Source organism: Ptychodera flava, chromosome 8 (genome assembly GCF_041260155.1).
Source record: "Ptychodera flava strain L36383 chromosome 8, AS_Pfla_20210202, whole genome shotgun sequence".
NCBI lineage: Eukaryota > Metazoa > Hemichordata > Enteropneusta > Ptychoderidae > Ptychodera > Ptychodera flava.
In genome coordinates this window covers 7,108,351-7,135,937 of record NC_091935.1, presented here as the reverse complement: position 1 = coordinate 7,135,937, position 27,587 = coordinate 7,108,351, and the positions used below count along the sequence as shown (strand labels likewise).

General features: G+C 34.0%; 1 protein-coding gene across 5 annotated transcripts; it reads left to right on the top strand.

The window, feature by feature from the left end:
* Positions 1 to 2,502: 2,502 nt before the first annotated feature.
* Positions 2,503 to 27,283, top strand: LOC139138338 (phospholipid phosphatase-related protein type 5-like). 5 transcript variants are annotated; one of them, XR_011553581.1, is made up of 10 exons: positions 2,515 to 2,794; positions 12,919 to 13,259; positions 13,478 to 13,607; positions 14,628 to 14,823; positions 15,311 to 15,368; positions 16,533 to 16,709; positions 17,750 to 17,974; positions 22,448 to 23,503; positions 24,184 to 24,250; positions 25,692 to 27,283. XR_011553581.1 is itself a non-coding variant. In XM_070706673.1 (9 exons), the coding sequence occupies exons 2-9, from the start codon at positions 12,978 to 12,980 to the stop codon at positions 24,216 to 24,218; spliced, it is 1,119 nt and encodes a 372-aa protein (XP_070562774.1). In that variant the 5' UTR covers positions 2,562 to 2,794; positions 12,919 to 12,977; the 3' UTR covers positions 24,219 to 24,377. The 5 variants fall into 5 exon arrangements, 4 of the variants coding, with proteins under 4 accessions (XP_070562771.1, XP_070562773.1, XP_070562774.1 ...); XM_070706673.1 differs by lacking the exon at positions 25,692 to 27,283 and having other exon boundaries at positions 2,562 to 2,794; positions 23,488 to 23,503; positions 24,184 to 24,377; XM_070706670.1 differs by lacking the exons at positions 22,448 to 23,503; positions 24,184 to 24,250; positions 25,692 to 27,283 and having other exon boundaries at positions 2,503 to 2,794; positions 17,750 to 21,070.
* The last annotated feature ends 304 nt before the right edge of the window (positions 27,284 to 27,587 follow it).

Sequence of the window (27,587 nt, the reverse complement as noted above, 5' to 3'; positions counted from 1 at the left end):
TTGAAAATTCTGAAAATTTCAAAATCAGAATTTTTATATTTCCCCCATTAAATCGACACTGGGATGACAGCCATTTTGAATTTGAAGTCTCAGTAATTATTAGATAATTTGTTTCTCTTCTTTGCACAGTGACCCTAATTTTTTATTCTTGATTTGGTAAGAGAATGGTTGTAAGTTTCCTTGATGAATGTTTGAGAAAATTTAAGTCTTTCATTTTCAAGACCAATGAGTATCATAAAATTTTTACGTCAAGGATACTTTTCCTTTGGAAGCTTAGGGACTGGTCAGTTTCTTCAGCCTGGGGGGGGCATCCTGTTTCTGACTTTGGTGATGGGGGTCACCATGTTTTTAAAATGCCCAATAGGGGGGGGGGTCAGTGTGTTTGTGAATTTCAACACAGACTTATACTTGCCTAAAAAGCATCGTGTCAGCCACAAATTTCATCATTCAGTTGCATTTTTCTGTGCACCCTTCAGGTGCATAACTTTAATAGTAATAAGACATATTTTTCAGAGCCCCTCCAAGTGCAAAACTTTAATATATCAGACATATATATATATCAGAGATATCTGTATGTTTAAAATTTTTCGGCGCACCCTTTGGGCACGTTTCTTTAAAATATCAACCATATTTTTCAGCATGCCCTTCATCCACATAACTTGGATGTTTAATATTTTTCGGCACGCCCTTTGGGCACAGTATTTTAATATATCAGAGATATTATGTCAGAAATATATTCATGTCTGTAAATGGAAAGTCTGTTTTGCAAAGTGTACTAATCATTATGAAATGTGCAGTTCATATGAAAGGTATGACAAGTTCCTGATACTTTTCTGTTTTTCTATGAGAATTCAGTATCAGAAAGCAACATGCACTGAAATTTCACACTCACATTTTTTTACAACAGTTCTGGACATCTGGTTATGCATAAAAAGTAAGGAATACATTCACAGCTCATTCTAAATACTGTATTCAAACTTTAGAATTGACACTTTTAAGTTCCTATCTAAACACAGAATGACAGAATGTTTGAAATATACCCCAAATATATATATATATATATATATATATATATATATATATATATATATATATATATATATATATATATATATATATATACACACACACACACACACACACATATATTTACACACTGAATTATTGAATTTATATTCCACCTTATGTTTTGCCTTTGTCACACGCAGGTGGTCACCTTGTTTTCGAAAGTCGGAATAGGGGGTCAACCATTTTTTGATGTCGGCAAGAAATAATCCCCCCCCCCCAGCCGAAGAAACTGACCAGTCCCTTAGGGGACAAATTTCTAGCACACTGAAAGAAGGCTAGTCTCATTACGTTTCAAGAAGCTAATTTGTTCTTGTCTAAATACAACTTTTAGTGTAACAGACATTTAGAAAAAATTGGTCAGAATTAAAACAACTGGAAGAAATCGCACTCATTAAAATATTTTATTGGTAACACTATATATGTATAATTGAATGTTAAAATTTTTACACAATATTTAAAAACTTTGACTCACAAAATAGACATACAAACAAAAACAATAGATATAATTTCACACAGAAATAAATTCACCTGGGATCTCAACTTTTTTGAGTTCAAACTTGTTTTTGTATACAGCTAATGGTAGTACTGCCATCAATTATGACAACACAGTATGTCACAAAATTGTCTAAATATACTGGTATCACATATGGCTAGCTGAAATATAATTAGCTTGTTGCTAGGAAATAATGGAAGTTTGATGGACACAATTTTTGCAATAACTTTCTTATTTCCCTTTGCACGCCCATCCCCTTTCCCATCTTTAGTAAACAATTTGGATGTTTACAAACCAGATTTGCTCAACGCATTAAATCCCTATCAACGAATCCTACTTTTAACCCTTTGAGCGCCAAAGTCTATTTTTGTCACTTTTATAAAATATATCACAGTCAATTTTTTTCTGATTTTTGCCAAAATTTTGATAAAAGACTGTAGTTGATGAAATGTGATATCCATTTGGTCCAAAATTATGAAAAAACTTACAGAAAAGTTCACAAACTTGAAAATTTGTAAAATATTGCATTAAAATTTTGGTGGGAAAAATTACAGCAGTCAAAGAGTGGTGTCACATATGTTTCATCAGAAGACAATTTTTTTAAATAAATGACAAATTGAAATTCGTTATTTGTCGTAATTTGATCTTAAATGTGTGGAGTTGATTTTTGGAAACCATTTCATTGGTAGGAGCAGCTTCAGCTGATGTGCACCATCATATCAAGGTAATCTACTAAATGATAGTAGGAAACTTTAACTATTAATTAGTCATTGCAACTAACAAGTCACCGAGACATAGTCACTAAAATTCAGCATTTCTTATTCTCTCGTTATCAACAATAACAGAAAAACACCCCTGTTTTCAGATTTACCGAACCCTCCCCGGCCATCAATAGTATATTCCGTTCACATTAACCCTGATTAATATTCAAATTACCTGTGCACGAGCAGACTATACTAGCACAACACACCGAGAACTTTTCTGTACGCATGCTACCTCTAAATGTTACGCCCTGCGAGGATCGACATCGCAACAGCCCACGTCCAGTCAACTGTAGGGTGGAAAAGTAGAAGGTAGTTTATCGGTCTGCCAGTATCAGGGTGTGGTACCACACGGTCCAAGGGACGTTGACTGAAAAACATAAAAAACACTGCCACGACATCGGATTGTTGTAAGCGAGAACGGGTGGCATCGGTGCACGGTGGAGTTCAGATCGACCGTCCAGCAGTCAAGGTGAGTTGGAAACGGCCGCTCAGTAGCCACTTTTTGCTTGAATATCACCATTTTACATTTTCTCATGTGACCTTTCCCCGACGGCTGTAGACAAGGGTACGGCCAAAATAATATTACTCGGTCAGCGGTGAAATAGTCAGTCGAATCACTCCAAACTGAAATTTCTGACAACAGCAGACCATAAACCTGAATGACCCCAAGGCGAGGCGCTAGGCATTTATTGGTGACTGAACACTTTTACTACCCGCCTTGGCCTGTCTGTTCTCGCCCCGTCTCATTTTTCAAAAGCAGGTTAAATATTTCCCAAGTCACCGCTACCATGGAGCTGTGCCGCGACGTACGCCGGCCATGAAAACAAAGCAGGCGAAATTGAACTTGCCGCCGTAGTGAGAAATTAAATCGGCATTTTCACATTATGCAATACATGGATAGGCTGAACATTGGCTTCCGCGAACTGTCAATTACGTTACCCCGGCCTTCGGCCTCGTCTTACAGTTCAGGACCGCAATGGAGGATCGAGGGCAACTTCCTTCGCGTCGCTTTTTGTGCTCACTTTGTGATCTAAATCAAGGCATGGACACTCGAACAAAAAGACCAAGGTGTCCACATACAGCCACACCCCACGTATTGCGACAACTATACACAATTGATACGACAGGACACTTGTTTCATTATATTATACTTTTCTTGCGCAAATAGCGGCACGTACACATATTTCTTGCAGTCAACAGGTTGTTTTATTGAACTGTCTATTAATAAGTTGTGTATGCGTGCTAGTATAAGCCCATACACTTTTCTGAAAATACCAGATGACACAGCATCGCATCATAAAAATAACTAGCTGGCTCATCCGATGGCGGATTTCAGCTCTTCTGCACAATGAAATTTAAAGAGTTGTACAGAGAACCCAGTAAACTCTGTTGTGTAATGTTTTAACGCCATGATGAATATTGAACACCAGACTTCAGAGCAGAAATTAAGTAAGTGAACAACACTTTGTAATACCCAGATCTTCAGTGAAAAGCAATTTTATTTGCCCGGTAGAATTTTTATGCCAACTTGTTGAGTAAAATATTGGCACTGATCTCTTGAAACTTTATATGAGCAAAAGAAATTCCGAACAGCAGTACAAATTACTAGTATTAAGGTGAATTCAGCCATACTTCCTGGTATCCATAACAACCAAATTGCAGTTCAGTCCTCCAAGAAATGGGCACGTTACCCATGTCAGGTTGATTTCCATTGTAGTTTGATTGTCGTAGATCGCAAGTATGTAATTTACAAATAAAGGACAATCTTTTACAAAAGTATTTACTGGCTGTTTTATGCTTTAATAACAGTTCCCAAAAAAGGTTGAAATTATCTTCAAGATTTCATTAAAAAAATTAATCTAACAAAATGGTGTTTTAAGAAGTTAGAAACAAAAAAAAACAGTATTACTTGTCATGAAGGACCACCATGGTAGTACATTTAAACTTAATAATTGAACGTAAACAAATATGTTAATATTATGATAACATATAACGATATATTCCCCAGTAGATTATTAATAAGATGGCCAATGTAAAGCATAATATCAAAAAAGAGTAATGTGTACATGCAAACAAAAAGATTGTTGACCCATTTTATCTCCCTACAGTGTCTTTGTATTGACTCTGCAGTGTACTCCAGTGAGTAATTATCTAATTGCCCCAGTGTAAACTAATGAAAATGTTATGACCTCAGGGAAACATGGTTATTTTACTTTGGAAATTAAATTACTAGCATCATAGGATTATAAAAGCACAACTGAAAAAATGAACAGGGTCAGTGATTCTATCAGATATTACCACATAGCTCAACTTTGTGCTTATGTGAAAACAAACTGACATCTTCAAATTCGAACTCTTCAGATGGAAATATTGGCATTTGAAGTGAAATTTCTCTTGAGGATACCATTATCAGTATACAAAAATGAATGTACACTTACACAGCAAAACTAGCATCCATGCAAAATTGCAAAATAAAGGAATGTGGCGCCATACATCAAATAATGTTGTGTGTTAAGTTGTGTGTTAATCATGGTTAAAAAATATTCACAATGGCTTTCATAGAGGTGTATTCTATTGTGTGTGTTTAATAACACAACACTGGCATTGTGTGTGATACATATTCTTCTAAAAAAGGTGTAACTTCGACTTTGATCCCAACAGTTTGTTTGAAGTACAATCAATGACGTTGTCAGTGAGGATGGTTAATGCATTGAATTCATTGGTTTCTAGGAATTACGTTAAAACATGGATTAAGACTACCATTTCAAACAAGCCTTTGTTTGTTCCTGTGTGTAATCATCATGAAAATTTTTTTTTTTTGAATTTTGGATCAAATTTGGGTGGGGTTGTGAATTTGAAATTTCCAACTTCAGTCTCAGTCATAACTTCGACTTTGAATATTGATCCCAACCTGAAGTAGGGTCAATCAATGACGTTGTCAGTGAGGATGAATTCCTTGGTTTCTAAGAATGCAGTTAGAACATGTTATTAAGACTACTATTTCAAACAAGCCGTTGTTTGTTCCTGTGCGTAATCATCATGAAAATTATTTTTTGGAATTTTGAGATTAAATTTGGGTGGGGTTGGGAATTTGACGTTCATTTTCAGTCACAGCCCAGCTCAGTGAAAATTCAATTATAAAGCTGTAGGAAAAAATAGATTGGGTTTGTGCCTGTTTTAATATTGTTTGATTAATATTAATGGTAGGTATTTCATCCCTTTTATTCAATGCTGGTATCACCAATATTTGTTGCGTAGCAAATTTTTTACTGCCATGCATGTCTTATGGGTTTTTGCTGTATTCATCGTGCCCACTGACACAGGGCAGTATCTTAGCAACAAGTTGTCAATTTGCACTTCAGTCTAGCAGATCTTTTGTTGAGACAGACGGCATAATTAAAGAGATATGAAATTACTAAAGAAATATTAAGATGAGATGCTTATCAATTCAGCTACTGGTGATATACCACACAGTCACATTTATGTATAGTGACATTTATCATACAGTTGAAACATCTACATGTAGGAACAGGAAAATTTGGAAACGTCCACTCATTTATCTACTATCTGAAGTGGTAATATGTATGACAAGAATTTGTCACAAAAAGTTGTACGGTATGAAGGATTTGCTATAAAAAACAAGCCTATTTATTTTGCAAGACAATCCAATATGGTCACCAGAAAGCATCACATTTGTATGCAGTCTTGGTAGTTGTTAAGTTCACACTAATTGTAAGGAATTTTCGATGTGAACAATTACCAATACAGTTGATGCAAAAAGAGATGTTATATTTTTGTGCTTCTGTGCATTGTAGTTTCAGTTCTTCATAGCTTTCGTATTTATACTCCTTGCAGATATACTTATTCAATATTGTTTTGTATTCTACTTTTAGACGACTAACTAGAATACTAATAGTGTGAGTTCAAGTATAAGTTCAAGGCCATGTATTCCAAATCAACATCATTTACACAGTAGATTTATAACATATATTTCAATGATTCCATTGCAGTTTAGCACTATCACTTTTAATATACCAAGACAACAAAAATTCATGACAATTGATTTGAAAATCATTTTGCATAGCTACAAAGTTTAAAGCATTCAAAAGATGCCAACATAGATCGAAGATATAGAACCAAGATATATCACAGATGTAACAATGTAACTTGTAAAATGACTGTCATGATAACATACATGTATCTCACAGTTATCCATTAATGTACTACAATTTTGCTACATCAGTTTTTTTTATTCATTGACACATTTATTCACATACACACAGACACACACACATACACATATTTGCATAACACTATGTTACTGTAAAGATATACATGTATATTTTCAATCCATTCAATGAATACAGAATAGCTGTCATAATTCACTATTTAAATTAGGTGTATGAGGAACATTTTGTTCCAGGTGAATGTAAACAAAATAAACAAAATCTCAAGGATGCGTTATGTGAATACGGCTATGAAGAAGTGCAGACACAGGTCAATACGGTTGTTTCAGTTCTGTTTTGGTTTTGAAATCAATGGGTGGATGTACAATGAACAATTGAAAAACATTGCATTTGTCTGTGTTCTTTTGGTGTGTCAGCTGTGGTGATCCTTGAAATGTGTGACTAACATCCGTGCTGGGTCAGATTGTTTATAAATAGATGGTAGAACATTTCAATATTACCAAGTGGGAAGAAATAAAATCCTCAATTCCGTATTTGCTGTATCTGCCATGGAACATGAAAATTCAATTAAAACTACTTGGTGTTCAGATGTGACTACTCCACATTCTGAAGATCTGGTAATAAGCACCGCTTTCAAAGTCTACTTTTCTGTGACAATTGTTGCGAAAGATTAGCTTCAGCATTTTTTGGTCTATAGGCATATGATTGTGAATAAATTTATTACAAGTGTAGTATTTATTAGATGGTAGCTTGGCATGTATGATTTATTGATGGTTGAATTCTGCTGGAGGTTCATTCAAACATAACTGTAAAATTTATGGAAAAGGTGTCAGAAAGCATGCTTGTTGATTGCTATATGGAATGTTAACCTTAACCCTTACTGGACAGGGTGTGGTAAAAATATAAATCTCTGATATTCTATGCTACATATATGTGCTTCCCTGTTGTACTTAGTGACCAGTAGTTACCACTTTTCTGTGCATTTAAATGCATGTTTGATGTAGATTTGCTTTTTTCCTCGATTGACCTATCATCTAAAGTAACAAGTGGTCAAGAGTGCATACCATGAGGAGCAGATAAGCAGAAGGGCCATATTTGTCCCAATAAGGTCATGTTTGCAGACCTTGTAAATGCTGACTTGGTGATCAAATAATGCACTTGACATTTATCATCTATATCGTTTCTAGCCTTGAGGTTAACACTGGGTGTGATAATATCATACTGTACTCCTTAGAACCTAGCAGTGTCAGTGGACATGACTTGTGTTGTGTTAAACTTGACCAGTGATGGACAGACAGATATTAGATGTGACAGAACCAAAATAAATGTACCCAGAAATGTCACCTAAGCCTTCAGTCACGCTGACAGTCATTGTCCCTTGCCATGAGCATAGCAACATAACATTAGTTGCCATAAGGCCTGACAGTTGCTTCTTGTAAGATAGTCTGACTCATTCTGTAGGCAAAGAGAAATGGATTGTTTTGGGCAGCGTTTGATGGGACGTTTTTTTAGAAGTTCACATTTTGATAGTCCACATGTCCACTGAATTTGAAGCTTTGAAAATTGAATGTTTATCATGAACACTCTCCTAATCAGAACATAAGAGTAGAGACATGTTCTGAATGCATAATTTCAAGTTGAAATATTAACCTTTGAATTGGTATCAAAATAAGATGTATGAAAAATGTTACAAAGGACGATGCCACGTTTAATTTCAGCAATATTATCATTCACAAACAGCATCAGCATGGCTTAATTCAAGTGTAAGATATAAAAATATAATTTAGTGAAAACTTTCTATAACATGAATTACACAGAGATAAATATCAAGATTCAACAAATGTTCAATTGAAAAATAAAGGATGTGTGGTTTTCATAAATCACTAGTCAGTCTTTACAACCATATGCTCTTAGTTTACTAAAACATTATTTGCCATCACCATGATACAGCACTTTATACAAATATTCTAATATATATATTATATATATATATATATATATATATATATATATTATATATATATATATATATATATATATATATATATATATATATATATATATATATATATATATATATTATATATATATATATAAATATAACATCAGTCTGCTCTTAACATATCCCCAGCTGTTGTCCATATGCCATGCAAAAATTTTCAGATAGCACTACACCTACGTGTGTGAATTGTCCTTTCATTCTGCAGACACAAAATTCACCAATGCTTTCTTTTGAATAGGAATTACAATCAGTATGGATTCAATGGCATATGATTATAGTATATGTGTCTTTTTATATTTTGCCAAATTTGCCGAATGAAAGTTCCATGTGAAAATTTTTTAACACTTATGTTTGAGATATGATTGTATTTAACAACTAACAAGCAGTGGAATAGACAGAAAAAACATTAACATAGCTGACAGTATAGCCAATTTTATGAACTTTCTGTACACATATCTGTCACTTGTTCAAATTAATTGAAGGAATCATCTCTTCTGCGCTCGTCAATATTCTGAATAGATGTGTATTTCTAAAATGTCAAAGTAAAGATAATAATTAAACTTTCTATAATTAACAAGCAATTGTATTTTACATGCATTTGTGGTGTTTACGGAATGTCAAGTGCAAAACGATATGTTCAACAAAGTATTACATAAAATGAGAACTAATTTGTAATCTGTAATTTTTTTCGTCAATATGTTTCTCAGACCAAGTGTGGCATGCTGTCATGTTGATCACGTTCTTCATATGTTATTTTATACCATATGCAGAAATTACAACCATGTGCCTACTGAGAAAGATAGATAATACAAATACATGTACCTAGATGTTCATGTTGATAGGATGCGTCTACATAGTTCTGTCATTGTTATGAAATGCAAGTGTTTCCGTAACTCAAGTTAAAATAAGTTCAGAAAACTACTTTATATCAAACAATGTATTTCTTCTCTGAGCAAGTGTCACAGTCCATGAAAAGACAGAACTCAACCAGGCCAATTTGTAGCGTTACTGTTCAGTTCACACGCAGAAAAATGACCTTTCAGAAAAAGCTCTGGAATTTAGAATAGTAGAAAGGTCACAGATATACAAGATACAATGGAAGGTGTTGTCCACTGCATTGGAAAGTAAATAGTTGACTCAGATAACCTCCACATCGTGAACTCTGATCGCGTGTAAACCAGTCATGCATATTCAAATTATGCATGCCATAGGTATCTCAGGTTGCACCCCATGAGCAGGAAACGCATACTTTGTACGGTTGCTCTTTCTCACTACACCAGGTAGATTACCAATACTGGCACATCAGGTGAGGTTTATTAGAAATTTCCCACCAACGTACCGGCATTGTCAAACTTTACAATCTGTATGTAAACGTTATCTGTAAGTCACATGATCATTTATCATAGCAACCTTTGTTGAAAGGATAGCTATCTCACTAAGTACTTTCACTTCCTTGTTCATTTCAATTCTTTTTTGTGAGCTTACTAAGATTCTTCCACTTCCGTGTTCAATTCAGATGATTTTTGTGAGCTACGCCACTTGTATACATAATTTGGTTGGAACAAAATGTTGGTTGGTACATCTAGTTTAAAATCATAGCAATCACACATCTGGTCATCTCTGAGAACAGGTGTGTAGTTGCCATAGATGATACCTCCTATTTAACACCACTGATTTTAAAAACAGAGAGAACTACTCTTCTATTTTAACTATTACACAAACAGCAAAGAAGAAATGTTGCTTATCAATGACGTACAGTTTGTCATGATATCTCCCAAATACCAGCATATTGCTGAAAAGCTGATTTACTTCTTGGTAATATTATTTGCACCTGCACCATTTATTTTCTTTCAGTGTTTAAGCTAGTTTTTTTGTTACTGTTGTTCCTTGGCATTCAAAAGAGTATTAAGTCAGAATTTAATCAAAGGTAGCCTTCAGTGCTTCAATGTCATTGTCACAGCCTGCCCACTGAAATTCAAAATGACTCCTCCATCTTGTTGAATTTGGATGCCCAAGGGACAAATTATCAACATGATATGGCAAGTTGGTGTACTATGTTGTTTGTGTACATGTATGTGTAGAGGCAGGTCTCAGTCAACTCATGATGTAATTATGTCATCAAAGCTCATAGGTCTCTTGGGTCTTTCACTTTAGAAGTTCGCAGGCAGTTTTAACGATCTCTCCAGTGACACAATTACATACTAAGGAGTGAGTAAATTTCATTCAAGCATGGACTTTCGTCCTAGGTGAAAAATCACAAATCACTGCCACTATATATTGAAAATTCAGCTTTGATTAATGACTGGTTTTATCCATGAAATTGTATCTTGGCAAGTTTTACACATACGTCAAAAACCACCTGTTGATCTTTTGCCAAGTTGGGTTTATCAACTTGTCAGCCAAAAATGCCTGCATGTACGTCAACAGGTCATTTGGTCTGGTATGACCAACAACGCTGACCTATATTGTAAACAATACACCCACACTCTATCAATTAATCATGCCAATGAAACACACCCGTTACATCCAACATATGGTGCATGTTGCCATGGAAACATTTTTATATTTTTGACAACAGTCTTAATATTTTTGTAGCCTATTGTACACCTTTAGCAATTAGGCCTTTGGGTGTGGTAATTTTTCCTACCAAAATTTTAGTGCCATATTCACTGATTTTTATGAATTTTTTTCTATAATTTTCTCGATAATTTTGGACCAAATGTACAGTACCTTAATTCTCACTTGCTTACAAAGAAAGCCAGCATTCAAAACCCCAGCTATATCCTCTCATCAAAAAAAGGGTGGTTGAAGTTCGACAACCGAGTTAAGTTCTCGCAATTTCAAACGGGCCCCTTCACACAACAATGAAGTAGACACACACACACACAAGTACAGGCACTGTAGTAGAATCAGACAGATGCAAGTTAAACCAAAACTCTGGTAACTTTTCTCAACTTGGCGTGGTAGACTCAGGGGCAATTAAAGTGAAGCACCAATTATCTAATTGCAATGTACATCACATTTATATTTGTAACTGTTAATGCTTACCTGTTAATATGTATAACATTGCTAGTGATATACATTGCACAAATATAACATTTAAATATCACATTCAAAGGTTTTAACCTGTTCACCCCGATTCCCCATAAACAGGTCCATACTTGCCATTGATAACAATAGGTTTAGGCCAAACCATGATGGTGAAAGGGTTAGATAGATATATAGACTATCAATGAATTCCACAAATTTCAGGTTATACATCATGAAAATGCTTATTTCAAAAAAATCTTGAAATTGTTTGCATTTTTTTAGTCAATGGACAGTTGAAATTCTTGATATCATTGAGATGAGTCAACACTTTTTTCTCTGAAAGTTAGGTGTATATCTGTCCATTTCTTTTACAATATGCGTACCGGTATACATCATACATGTAGACATGCCAGTCATTCCAGGGTTACCAGCATTCCAGTCATGCATGCATATGAAATGTACACACCAGCCTCATATCAGTGACCTTAAAATGTCTGGTTATCTTCCTCAGCCAAAGATTTCTAGTTGTCTGATTTTACATAGTTCATTACTGATAATATTCACAATGATCATTATCCTCAGACATTCCAAAAAGTTTTGTTTTCTAAATGAGATACCAAAATTTGTCCAGGGAAAACATTGGTTCCAAAGTTCATTTTAAAAAATATTGACTTGCAAAGTGTAGTTTTGACATAAATCTTCAGTAAATACAACAGTTCTGTTATTTATTATTACTGTATTATATTCATAATCTAAGTGTACATGTAATGGTTGTCAAGTGTACAATTTTCATTGACCTTTAACCCAGGACAATAGGCGGATAGTATTAGTAGATTCATTACAAGCTTGACCACACTAAAATTTTCATTTTTTAAGGGACAGAAACCCACAATTTTTTAAACTGCTACAGAGTGATATTTTTTGTAATGGAAACTTGAACTTCACCTGATATGACATCAGTAAATGATGGAATTTTGAGAGTACCACCATATTTGATATTGATAACCATCTCTAAAAATCCTGTTTTTCCAAGGGAGTTACAGTTCATGACGAGCTGCCAAACAGATTCAAGTTGAAATATATAGTGCTTGATTTTCAAAGAACTCACAAATCAAAGAAGTTCCCTTTGACTTCACAAATCATCTGTTCATGGGCCATCATGTCGACCGGTCCTCCACAACCATGGTCTGAATGTGGATATTCTATTTGTGAAAATACCAAAATTACTCCAATTCTATTGCTAGTATGCCTGTATTTTTGAAAATTTTTAACCGGGACGCAAAAGAGACAATTAACAAAATCAAATAGGTAAATGGAGTATTATTGTAAACTAATTAAATAGTATTTTTTGTGCATTTATTAGCCATTATCCAGAGCAGCTGATAAGAAAATAGAAAAACTTTGAGAGAAGAAGTTGACCAACATCATCCAAGATGGCTGAAATGCAGCACGAATTTCGGCCTGTACCAACGAAACCATCAGGTCCCGTGGTGACCACAAACAACAGACTTCTTCCATGTTTTCTTGTCGTAGACTGCATTATAGTTGCTGCCGTTGTTGTTCTGTGGAGTTTCCTGGAGTTTTTTCCACAGTGGTTTGGAGTGAATAATCAAGTGATTACATGTGGTGATTCAGACTATTCCAAACCAATACCAGAAGAGGATGTGCCTGCAGCATTGGTTTACACAATGGTGTTTTTGATTCCGTTTGTCGTGGTGAGTAAAAAATCTAAACTTTTGTTACAATTATTCATTCCAATTGCAGAACAAGAACTTATTACTGGAGAGTATTCCTCTGGTAAAGTTATTCAGATTCACATATGTTTACAATTCTTAATCACATGTGGGGCTCATTCAAATTTTTTTGAGAAAGAAAAATTTCCCATCTTAGTTAATCATGATTATGTACAATATTTTTTTGTTCTATACTGCAGATTTTGTTTGGTGAAGCATCGTTATCCATCTATCAAATTAAAGTAAATGATTACATCAATCAAGAAAAGACTGTGAAGTCATGTGGAATGAGACTGCATCCAATGCTGAGAAGAACTCTCCGATTTACAGGTATAATAGTGTTGTTTGTTTGTTTGTTTCTTTGTTTGTTTTTTATCATTTTTGGAGGGGTTGGAGGGGGTAATAACGTCATGTATTGTAATTAGGAAACATTGCAGATTTTTTATCTATTTTGTGTGTTTTGCCCAAGGGTCAGTCTCAGGGTAAGTTGTTCACCCCCAATTTTCTATAAACAAGCTAGTCCACAATCACCATCTGTAACAGTTTATATTGGTCCTACCATTGTGGTGAAAGGGTTAGGTTAGGTGCAGGCAAGCTTGACACCACTGTTAATTCTTTATCATACATCTTTGTCATGATATAATTCACATTACTGGTCCATGAAAAGAATGGAAAAGTTATTTCACTATATTCCCAACACATAGCAATATGCATATGTAAAGATATAGTGCATAGATGCTGTGCTTAACGCTTTGCTGTGCAAATCTGTATATTCCATTGCTTGTACCAGTTCATCTGAAGATAACACTACCCCATCAAACACAAGGCGCCATTCATTTCTGCTTGAGGTAGTTTGCACCTCCAAACTGGAAGACTTAAACATTTGCATAAGTTTTACTCAAGCATGCAAGCTTTCAACCACTGTCTTTTAAAATAAGCCTTTATAAGTGGTAGGCCAATTGAATATTGTAAAAGTTTATTAAAGAATCCGGAAAACTGTCACGGAGTCACATTCTACCTTACCGTAAGTCGCTGTTGATATACAGATATGCATGCATGATTGGGACATATGCCGTGTGTAACATTTGAATTGTACCAGTACTTGCATTAGTAAAACAAAAATCCTGCTGATAATGTCCTCAAGTATTTACAAAATCTACAAGAGTGGAACAGCGCATTTGTGATGTGTTCCATGAGTAAATATTGACATGCAAGTTCATTGGCTGAAGGCAAGACTATACGTATTACAGATGTCATGGTTTGATCTTTAGGAAGTGTCAAGTACAAAACAACAACAGAGAAGATTGTTGCATTGCATTTTGACAAGCCAATCTAAATTCTTTCCATCAGGGATGCTTGTACTCGGTGGTTTCACGACGTGGATATTCATTCGTGCTGGTCAGTTCATCATCGGACGTCCCACTCCGTATTTCCTCACAGTGTGTGACGCAGATTGCACACAGAATGCAGAGATAACACAGAATACAGACTGCTCTGGCTGTACTGATGAAGATGAAGACAAGTGTACTGAGCTCAACAAAGCCAGGTAAGAATTATACCAGCAGCCACTATGAATATTTGATACTCTTCATTTTGCACTTTTCCATTTCCTGTTTGTAATATTGATTATTTACTTATTTGTTTTTATATATGTATTTATTTATCTATTTATTTATTTATTTATTATCTATTTATTCATTGTTAATTTATTTGTATATGTGCAATTATTTATTTATTTATTTGTTTATTTATTTATTTATTTGTTTATTTATTTGTATGGCTGTTATTTACTGAGTCTTGCTGCCAAAGGGAGTGGGAAAATATACTGCAAATGTCAGAGTTAAGATTAAACAATTCAGAGCATTTGTAAAATTTATGTTTCTTCATTTATTGCCTGAGTTGGTCTTACTAAAACTCTGTGGAAGTTGAACATATGCCATGCTGATAGAATTAATTGAAGATAATTTAGAAAGTTCTGTTGTTCATATGTCAATTTTATAATGTAGCTAACACTACTATTCATATTATTTCAGAATGTCATTTCCAAATCTGTATTCAGCGTTGACTTCCTATGCTGCTGTTTACTGTGGAGTAAGTAGAGATGTTACTGTTTTTGAACTTTATAGAGGATTTTTTTTTCACATCTGCCTACGTAGCTTTTTTAAAACATCGTGTTCACAAAGACACTTGTTCAACTTTTAATCCATCAAATCTTTTTTCCTTCAAAAAGGGTTGTAAAATATCATTAAAAAAGCTACAGATGTTTTCAGATTAATACTTAACATGAATATTTGCAATAATTTATCCACTATTGCTGTATGGTTATATGATTATAGCATTTCAAACAGTAATCAACCAAATGCTACTATGTAGTGTACATAGCATTAGCAGTTACACCAAAGATAGACAACCAAATGCTACGATGTAGTGTACATAGCATTAGCAGTTACACCAAAGATAGACAACCACATAACAGTCAGCATATATCACACCCAAAAACACATCAAAATTGCAGTCAATCATTTTATAGATGAAAACAAAAAATATGGACATAAGAAAATTCCAGAGTATTATTAAGAGTATCAGTTGGAAACTGACAGCGTAGATCTGATGCAAGAAGTCTAAAGCAATTGGTTTTGTTCATTTTCATATCAGTATTACTGTTAGTCCCCATTATTCTCTGCTCATTGTTGAAAACAATAGCACTGATCGCCATTCTAAGTCTGTTGCTAAAAATAACATTGCACATGACATCAGCTGTTGCTGAGATAAATACAAAGTTTATGCTCCGATCCTTTGACAGGAGATTTTTATAGCTTCAGCCATGACATCGGCGGTAACAAAGTACCATTTTGCCATTCCAAAATGAGTAATTTGCAAAGGTCTTCAAAAAATATTCTTGGAAAATGTTTATTTTTGCATATTGATGATGGACCCGTCATATCAGCGGTATTCTGGTTCTTGATGTGGGACAATCAATTCAACTACAGGGCAGTACAACCCATCTGAATAAAACCCTAAGGTGTCATTCATTTCCCAAGCGTAACCATTCAAAGATAACCCTATCTGAATGGCCCATACCCGTTGAAATATACCAGACCAATTCAAATATGTGCCAATCTTGTCAAATATAACACTACCTATTCTAATATAACCCTACCAATGAAAATACTTTAAATTATCCCTTCCATTGAACAAATTCCCCATTTCTATAATAATTAGTTGACTGAGCAAATTTTTTTTCTTTCAATGTAGCTTTACATCTCATCATTGTTTACGGTAAAACTGACCAGACTTACAAAACCACTTCTGGTATTGGGAATGTTAGCCCTGGCTTATATGGCTGGATTGGATGAAGTTGCCAAATACCGGTGTCACTGGACAGACATCATCATTGGTTATACGATTGGTATCTCAGTCGCTGCATACCTGGTGAGTCCGTATTTCTTTGTGCTTCATTCTTCTCTTTCTTCTTTTTTCAAAGAAACATGAAAAGACCACAAGCATAAGAATGACTATTTTCCCAAAGATTTTGCCACTATTTTTCCCCAAATGACTCCATTATCCATATTGCCTACCTATGTGACATCATTATTCTTGCCTATGAGTGCCTATTGTTTGAAGTATCAATCCAGTATCATTGTTATTATTGCCCCAGATTGCCCATTGTTTGAAGTCTCAATCAAGGCAACATTGCTATTATCGCCTCAGACTGTCCATCATTGTTAGTGCCTCAGATAGCTTATTGTTTCAGTTCTCCAGTTCAGCAACAGTATTTTTTCTGTCTTAAGTTGCCTTATTGTTTGCATTCTACAGGACTGTCGGACAATACATGTGTTGTTATTTTTGCCTTAGATTTACTATTTTATAAAATACTTATCAAACCCGTGAATATCAGTATTATTGTAAGATGGTAAAATATTTAAAATATCAAATCAGGCAGTGAGTTTACTTCACAAGACTTTTGTAAAATTCTGGTGGTTTTTTTCACTCAAGACAATTTGTTGTGATATCCTTGAGAGAAATTTATTGGAATGATTTTGAACTTAAGTGTCAGAACTTTGTCATTCTAAACTTTCAAGATAATGTACTGTAAGGAAAATATCCCTAGATATAGAAATATGAAACATGAATAAGGCCAACAAGTAAAATATAATTTCCTACGTATCATGGAACATGAATAAAAAATACCATGAATAATGTCAGGTATCATAAACCATATATCCAGGACTGTACAAAGACAATGCAAAATGCCATAATTTTAAGTGATAACAACACTTTTAGTACATCTTGCTCTTTCTGTTTTTAGTCTGCATGGTTAGTACACTTGTTTGTCACACTCTATCCCATCACAAAACCAAATGAACTGGTGATATCTCTGGATCAGAGTCCTCTTGCAGATATTACTCCATGATTAGCTTACACACAAACCCTGTCATTGACAGACATCTGTTTTATCTTCCCAACTACAGGGTTTCTTTGTTGTTGACTACTTCAAGGGCAGGCCCCAGTACTCTATTGCCAACATGCCAATGACCTTGCAAGACACCGTGATCATGAACCCAATGCATCCCACCAACAAGAACTCGGAACCTGTGGCTGCCCGGCCCCCGCAAAGCCAGCATTCCAGGCATTTATACGACAACGCTGGGGAGCCGGAAAAACCTACGTACACCTACGATGGATCAATGGGAAAGGTAGATGGCAAAAAGGGAAAGGCAAAAAAATCTTTCTTGTACAGTCCTGAAAATCACTTTGGTCAACCATAGATCCTCTACACGTAGCTCCCAGTCAAAAAGACTTCCTAATGTTTTGCACACAAATCTTAACCAGCTTCCAAATTTTCACAGTACAGCCAAATTTTGAAATCAAGTTTTACATTGGCAAGGCTTGCTGCTCTGAAACTTGTTGTGTGTATCCGTACTTTCAGCAGTATTTGTCGTGTGATGAAATATCGGAGTGTGATGATTTTTTTAAATTTAATAAATTTTGACATGCCACATATTAGTCTTTGCATGCCAAGCATGGGAGCTACAACTGTAGTGAGGGGAAGCATTCAATGTGGTTTGCGATTGTGTGCATGGTTTGATTTCACTCCAGAAAAGAACAGCATAGCTACTCTGTCTTACATTCGGAAAGCCATTTACATATACCATTTGAGTCTTCTCAACTAACAACAAGATAGAGAAGAATGTGATCAAAATTGAACAAAGGCACAGCCAATATTACAATAAGTTTCTCCTTCCAATTGAAGTAAACCAGTGGCCAGTGCAAACAGAACAATATAATTCTTTTATGTAAATGATGTCCCTTTCTGAGTTTTTAGAATGATGAATATAGTCACGCCATCTGTGCTATTTCTGTTATTGATGACATGCTGCAATGAGATTAAAATGAGTCTAGCCCAATTCAGCCTTGTTACAATCAGTACTGTACCAAATATCAACCACAACTCAGAGTTCAATTATGCAACAAAGCATTGTATAAGATGAAACTCTGTTTATGAATTCAACTGTAGACGATCATAGACATTAAGATAATTACACTATTAAATACAAATACATCATATATCTTCATATAATACCATATGATATCATGTCATTTATATCAAATCTTCAAATAGACAGTAATTAGAAACAAACCACAGTCATCGCAAACTAATAAATGTCATCTACTCATCATCTCACCTTGAACTTGCTTCACCGTCGGCCTTCCCACAAGTCACTTTTTAGTCAAACATTAATCTTCAACTCAATTTATGTATTTAGATTGATGTCATTACTCCATAAAAATTAAAATATGAATCATATTTATTATGTATTGATTTTCTTCCATAATCATAAACTATGCAGATGAATCAGTCACAAATTCATAATAAAGTATATTTTTAATTCTAATTTTTTAATATGCATGTTAAAACTATTATATTGACTTTTAAAAATCAAATATCAATAATCATAGCATTAAATGCAAATAAAACAATATTTCCAGATATTTTAAGTGAAAGTAACATTTTCCACACACCTCATAAACACCAGCATTGTATTTAAAGAAAGCATCTGAGATCCAAAGACCAGGCTAACCCCCAACCCACCCCCCCCCACCCCACCCCCCTTTTAAAGTGGTATCAATGAAGTTGTACTCTGTACAGTGTTCAAGAAAAATTATTTGACAAAGCTTTCAGCTACATCTAAGAATAATCATTTCGTAAGTTATTATTTCGCAAGTTGATATCATAAAATTTTCATTCTTGTAAGACTGGTGTGTAAGATTTGCATGCATTGTAATAGTCCAAGGAAGTATTTTACTAGAATGAACGTCTTGCTGAGATTTCAAACTGGACTCACAGTAAAACAAAGTTCAGCTTTTGATATTCAGTATTGTCAATCGTTATTTTTTTTCTCAGTCTTTATCACCTCAATCTAATATCCATATCAAGATTATAGTCTGTGACATATCATCTATAAAGAATATATAGAAATTTTACAAGATGTGTATACGTTATGAAATTTATGATTTATTGTGATGCAAATTAGATTTTTAAAGATGGATGTACTTTTATTAATTGTTTTTCTTTTATGCGCACCATATGAAGCTGGCTGCAATTTTGACAGCAATAACTTTCAAATCATCAACTCCATATGCTGCAATACATAAATGTACTTGTTCAAAAAAAACTGGTGCATAGTCAGTATGTCTGACTGTGTGGTACTGTTGCTAATAATAGATACAACAGAACATAAAGGAAAAGTTCAAAAAGTCAAATATTCACACTTTATAGCAGTACTTATCATTGTCTTGCCGAACTGTGTCCTGTTTTCAACTCAAGACTTTTCAAAAAATGTGATGACTCAAAAATGAACTTGCTTGAGTAAGCAGAATTTTGATATTTCTACAAAAACAGCTGTATGCAGACTATGATGGGCATTGAATGGATGGCATATCAAAACAGACTTTTGGGAAGATAGTTTGAACTGCAAGTTCATCATGTACATGGCTGCCTTTCAAAGAAATTTGACTGGCAGGTGTGAACTTTAACCCCTTGGGAGAAAGAGGACGGCTTTGACTGCAAAGCCTTCCTCATTTGTCATAAAGCACCCTCATTTTCACCCTTCCACCCCTCATGGTTGTATAGAATCTTCCATGGTGCCATGGCAGTATTCACATTTTGCCACTACCAGCACAAGAATCCATTTTAGTATCACAAGTAGTCTTGTAGTTTCTGATAGTTTTACTCATACCAACAATGTCACATGTTGAAATATTTTTCTTTTTCAAAAATGTGAAATGTTTTTCTTTTTCCAAAAATGTAAAATGTACAGTTCCTCTTTTTTTTATTTTTTTAAAATTTGTAAAAATGGCTTCATTTACTTAGGTGGGTGAAGGAATATTTGTAAACAGCAAATTTGCATGAATATTTTACCAGTTTGGATTTAGTATAGTTTGTTGTCTTTTTATCATGCTTAATCTTTTTATTATTTTTTGTCCAAATTTGATTTAAATACAGAAATATGCAAAATAATGTACTATGAATATAAAAACTCAACCAATATGCTATTTTAAAGACAACGAGGCCTGATTTCTAAATATAGTTTTCATATTTACAACCTGTCTTTTTACCTCTAGCTGTCAGAGAAAATGTGTCCAGTTGATAAAACATTGTTTTTTGTTTTAAAGAAAAGAAAATGAGGCCATACAATTACATAAGAATATCTTGATAAAATTCATTTTTCTGTTAGTGTACCGTGTTCTGCAAAAATCTAGTTACTCAATAAAATTTAAAATAAATTTCAGACATCGTGAAGAACTGTTGTAATACTTAAAATGATTTTTGTGTAATTGTTCAAATTTGAAAATGATTTTGAAGTATCAACACAAGGATGAATATGATAACTTTGAAAATCTTGAAAGCACTGGTTGCAGCAGAGCATTATGGGAATGTTTGGTGGTGGGTGTGGTACACCCAGCATGCAATACACATGATTCAGCACTCTGGCTGTGGTATGTTGGATGTTGATTATTGTATTCTGGATGTCTGTAGGTTTAACATTGTGATGTCACAGTTTTCTTGCATGGAATGGGTTGGTTTGGTCAAATGTTTGGCTTTCATGGGTTGTTTTGAGTTGTCTTCAGTTGGCTGGGTTGATTTGCTGTGTTCATGAGTTGTTTGGGGTGAACATGTTTGGGTTGGGTGATATGTTAATCAAAGGTTGGTTATGGCTCAATGGGTGTTTTGTGATTATGTGATATGTATCCATGGGTTCTTTTGGGTTGAATAATATGTATTATCATGGGTGGGTTTGGGGCTCGATGGGTATATTGGGGTATGTGATATGTGTCTGTGTATAATGGTTTTGGCTGAATGGGTTGTTTGAGGGTGAATGATATGTTTTCATGGGTCATGGGTTGAATGGGTTGCTTTAGGTTAATATCATGCATTCATGGGTTTCTGTAGGTTTGGTATGTTCTATCAAGAGGTAATCCTAGAGATATTAAGGTACAAAACTTGCACACACATAAGGAATTACACTTCTGAACCAGCCTGTATAACCATGCACAAAGACTCAAAGCCAGCACTTCAGTCTCTATCAGTGATTGCTGATTCATCTCTGCACTTTTGAATTCATAACTTCATGCATTACTTTGAATAATCCTCAGCTGCTTCTGTCTCAATGTTCAAGAGAATATACATTGTATCTTTTTTTAATATCATAAGTCTGATCAAAAAATTTCACATTGATGCAATGAACATGAACAATCAAAAAAATAAACATTAAGATAACTAGTTCGGAGTTTTCTGCTATCAACAAGTTATTTCTAAATCTCATTAATTATGAATTCTGATATCGAATATTATATTTTGCTTTGCAAAATGAATAAAGCATCAAAAAGAGTTGCCAGTAACTTTCACAAGAGGCTGCTACTTTGGGTTCAGTTTCAAACAATTTATTTTGATGTTGTAGCCAGAGTCAAGTTCGATATAAAGACAAATGCAAACTAATGGAAAAAACATACTCAGGATAGGTTGCCTTTTAATAGCACTGTAACTGAAGTAACCATGCCTTTAAATTTGCCAAATAAACACTTCAGTTGCTTTAGTTGACTACATAGAGACAAAATGTGCAACAATTCTTTACAGCAGCTCTTGATATTGTTTCTTGCTTATACAGGGCACCTATTGGACTTAACAGTGCACCGTATCTAGCCATGGATGATCATACGGGATGTACCTCTTAAAAGCCTTGCACCCCTTACAACACAGTACACAGGTCCACTTGCACCACAGAAATCAATAGGGACAATACCATATTGAGGAGGTGGAAGGGGTTGAAATCTACTTCATACTGTGCATCTTTTCAGTAATTAAAGCCCTTGATATTGTATAGTTTGTCAACGGTATTTTTAATTATGACATGAACAACATTGCATCAAACAGCAAGTGTTTATTGTACTAATATTTCAGTACTGTTGCTGATAAGTCCAATATATATACAGTACTGCATATCATTGTATCATACTAATAATGTACATTCCAATGTACTATATATGTACAGTCAGATGCACTATAATGTACATTCCAATGTGATATAATGTACATTTCATGTACAAAAATGTGCAACCTTTATTCCCAGACACATAGTGTCATCATAGATTTATAGTTTTGATGAGTCATTGCCTTAATGAAGAATTTATCTTTACCAAGAAAGTAAACAGGACCAATTATGTAAGCAATAATTTTTACATTTAAAATGTACTGAATGATCACTAATTTCAAAAATGTGAAGGCATAACATATTTTGTTTGTGGAGTAATGTACTACTGCATGTGTATATAATGCTGTTTTATGAATATATAATTTGATGGAAGTGTAAAAGAAGTTGTGATTTGTTAATTCTCTTTGCAAGGACAGGTTATGTGAGGCAAAAAATCATCTATTAAGAGATCGGTCTGATAAAGCATTTCATAAGATATGATGCAATGGAAAACACAGCATTATGTAAAACAAAAATTTAAATGACAACTCAGAATCTGAAGATCCCAGGAGTGAAAGAGCCAGACACCTAACCTTTGACCCTGGGATCACAGGGTCACACTGTGGGACATATTTTTGCAATAGTATTTGCTGTATTTCATAATTCAGAAATTATTACACAGAGATTTCTCACATATTGTTATTTTCTTTCTCTTTATTCTCACAAATGTCTCAAAGGTTACTTATCCAAAAGGTAATATCAGTGTTTATTTCTCTGCACCGTAGATTTGTTACTTCTGCATAGTGTTTGTAGTTTTTAGTATTTAAACCCCTTATTAGACCGATAAGCTCTTAAACAATTTTTTTCTACGTTTGCAGTTTAAAATGTAACTCACTTGTGTGTTTTTATTTCTCAAGCTTTTGCTAACAGAAATGTGGTTGTGTAAGTTTTCCAGCCATTTTGAAATGAAAAAAAGTATTTTAATTATTAATTCACATAGTGCTGTGAGAATGTTACCTTTGAACTAATTGTTCACTGTTCAATCATTTGGTAATATATAAAAGTCCACTGATAAATTATTAACTGCCAATTTCCCCTCAACCTTTTTAGTATGTACTAACAATAAGGATTTTAGTGTATATTTAATATTGCATTGCAACTGCTGTATTTGTAGGAGTCTCTCTAGCTATTGATGTTGACGTCATGAAACATGCAAAGGTGTTGCTGAATATGCCAGGGACTTGACATCACCACGCAGTAAAATGTTGTAAATTTAGGATTTGCATGACTGATCAGATACAAAATTAAATTGATGACAAATGAATCCTAAATGTGATGTAGTCAATTATCTCTGATCAAGGCAGGAGTGAAAGATTTTATTTAGGAAAATATCTTCCCCGATTTCAACATTCATTTATTTTCTATATACACAGGTGACTCCTATACAGTAACACATCAGTATTATTAAACAAGGATGGTGTAATTTACATTGAGAGAGCGGTATGTAATTGAAGTGTATTGCAGCTAGTTTTATACAGTACTTGTAGATGAATTCACCATATCCACTGTCAATGGAATCTTTCTTATCAAATTGCACTCTCTTGTAATAAAATCTAATTATAATGCACGTTACGAAGTCAGCATGTCTTTTATTTTAGCATAATTTAGCAAGGAGTAATGAAAGAAATGTCTTTGTTACTGTGCATGTGTGAGTTTCTGCCTTATTCTGTATTTCATCCAATGTTTTTGAGAGCGGTTTACAAAAGTTGATGTATTTCAGTGGGCTAGGATATTGCACTGTTTGATGTATATAAATCAACTCTCTTTGAATGACATGTTTTCTTTCACAGGATCTAATGGCAAGTCATGCATGTGATAAGGTTCATGCATATGTAAAATTTGTCTTATTTTTGGGTTGAAATTTTAATAAATTTTGTCTGGTGACTGCAGTGTTCTGGAATAATATGGTACCAGATCAGTGCCTTTTTCATCTTTGAAGTGACACTTGGGAAAATATGATACCACATCAGTTGTGTTTGTCATTCATTATCCGTGAAGGTCGTTTCACTTTCTAAATGTCAAGTTGATTTCTTGGTAGACTGTAATTTCTGAAACTTTGACAGAAATTTTCATACAAGCCATGCATTCATTCATTGCACTATTCTTATCCTCAAAGATACATAAATAGGTTAAAAATTATGATGGAAAAAAAAATTTGCATGTAAAATATTCACCATAGAACTTTGTTAAACAAAATTTGAATTGTGGTTGGTAATGTTCCAACAGTCACTTTACAGCAAATTTTCAAACCTTCATTTTTGGTCATTTAAACTGAGATACAAAGTAAATAACATGCTAAAATATTCAAAATTGTAGCATGGCAGTTTTAGCCAAAACAAATCAAGGTTCAAGTTCTAGAAACATAGTGCAGGTCTAAAATGTACTATTTATCAAAATTTCTCTTAAATGATAAGTAGCAGTGATTTTTGCCAGCATTGCAACCTATAAGTAGTTTTAAGGAAAAATTTCAATGAAAGTTTATAAAAAATTGTATGAATAAATGCAAAGTTCATATCTGTGAAACCTGACTCATGTACCATTTACCGTTATCCACAATACATGAGATTGTGCATAGAGAGAGTACTAACAATACAGTGGTCTTTATAAAATATGAAACAACTTTACTCAGATACTCAAGTCAGTTGGTCATCCAAACTCGGCATTACTGAACTCTTTTTATTTCACCATTTGTAGTAGATCTCACAACATCTGTAACTCTCTTAAACCAACGTAATGCAGAAATCAATTTCAGATAAGTATGAATTCAACTGACTTGGTATATCGCAATTGTTTTATTTCAGGTCTTTGTATGTACGTCCCATGGTTGATATTTTAACAAAATTATTATATTCATCAAAATTATGGTCATATCCCATTCCAGCATTGGTTGACTTCTATGCAGGAAAATGAGTGCATCCACATCGGCAGATCCAACAAAGTACAATGCGACCGCATGAATCCTGGAGATTCCATCCCCATTGGAAAATTGCTGTTGTACCACATCAGTGTAAAGAATACCAACATGAGACCTTGTCTGTACAACAATGCATTGTAAACATGTACATATTGTTGATCCGTCAAAGATATTAGGCTGTACTGTTTTTCAGAATTACCCTAGAACCATGCAAGCAGGCCCCCGCCCTTCATATAGCTATCACCATGGAAACCATACCTGTTACCAGTACTACCCAGACAAGTGTGTAAATATGAATGAGCGTAACATAGCAACAAGTGACAGGACACGAAAAAAAAATTTAGCCAAGAAATGCAAAATAAAACAACATTTATTATTTTGATTCATTCCATGGATATTTTATTCTCAATTATCACGCTTGATTATCATTAAAATTTTCCCCTCAGACTTATTGCAATCTGCTTACATTTTGAGCATTTTTTCCCATCTTAAGAAATTCCACATAATTATTACAAATCATACATTGAAATGTCCTTGTCAAAGCAATAATTTTACTACACTGCTTTAAACTCCAAAAGAGATTACAGGTAAACTTTCCAAAGTAGTTCAGCACGGTATTAAAATGATTAAAATGATTAATGTTACTGTTCACCAATAAAAATAAACCTTCATTTCCTGGCTGTAACCCTGGTAGTCTTTCAACACCTTTTCATCCAAAATGCATTGCTTACCAATAATTCACAGTTATCGATAATATTTGACAAATATCATTACATATTCAATGTCTTTTTAAATTTCTAGACTTGAAGTTGAAACTTGAATGAGATACAATAACAAAGTATAATTTTACATTTAATTTTTTTAATGTGAACTCAATAAACATGACTTCCAAGTTCATAATATAAAATCCCAAAGTTGTCATAGATTATATTCAACATAGGAAACATTCAATATGTATCTAGGTTTTTTAACAAATTACATAATCCCCTAATTTTTCTCAGAGATAACTCACTTGAGCTGACAGGATGCATTGTAAAGCAGCTGAAATGAGATAAATCTCACATTTTTGTAATATATCAATCTCCATCTATATATTCATTTTTTTACTACAAATTTGTTGTAATATCCATGCACTGTCTGTATAGGAACACTAAAAAATATGACAAAACCATGATGTGTTGAAATAAGTCAATGTAGTAACATGTAACTGTTCTCAGTATTAACCAATTCTCAAGTATTTGATATCATTTTGAAAATGGTAAAAGGTTCACCCTGCCTGACAGAACATAATTCCACAGCTTTAAGATAACTCATTATATAGGAAACATTTTGAATTTCAAGAAAGTTGGGTTTTTCATGAAAATGAGAAACTTAAGGAAGTTCAGTGCTACATGATATAAGGTAACAAATTATTTGTTGACACATAAACCTGACTGAAAATTTTATTAAGTGTAATTTTACCTCAAATTTTGCTGTAATTTTTTTCATTGTCATATATTGATGTCAAATTTTAACATAATAAACAGACCAGTTTTTCCTCAGACTGGTAATTTACATTATCTGTTGTCAATTAGTATCTGATTTACAAGCACAACTTCATTTTTGCAAGCAATTTTGAAGTAAATAAGAGCATGGCTTTTTCAGATAGTTGGGAAAACAGAGAGACTACCTATTGCTTAAAAAATCGAAACAAAAGTTCTTCACATTTCAACTCTTGAGGGAGTCCTGCAAATACCAACTGAAGTTCTTCAGTGTCTGGTAATGTTTTGGATTCTGAGGGCCATCAGCCAATAGGTATGAGTGCTGTACAGAATTAGTTTTCATAAGCATGAACTTTCCCTCCATTGAGAGCATCATAACTTT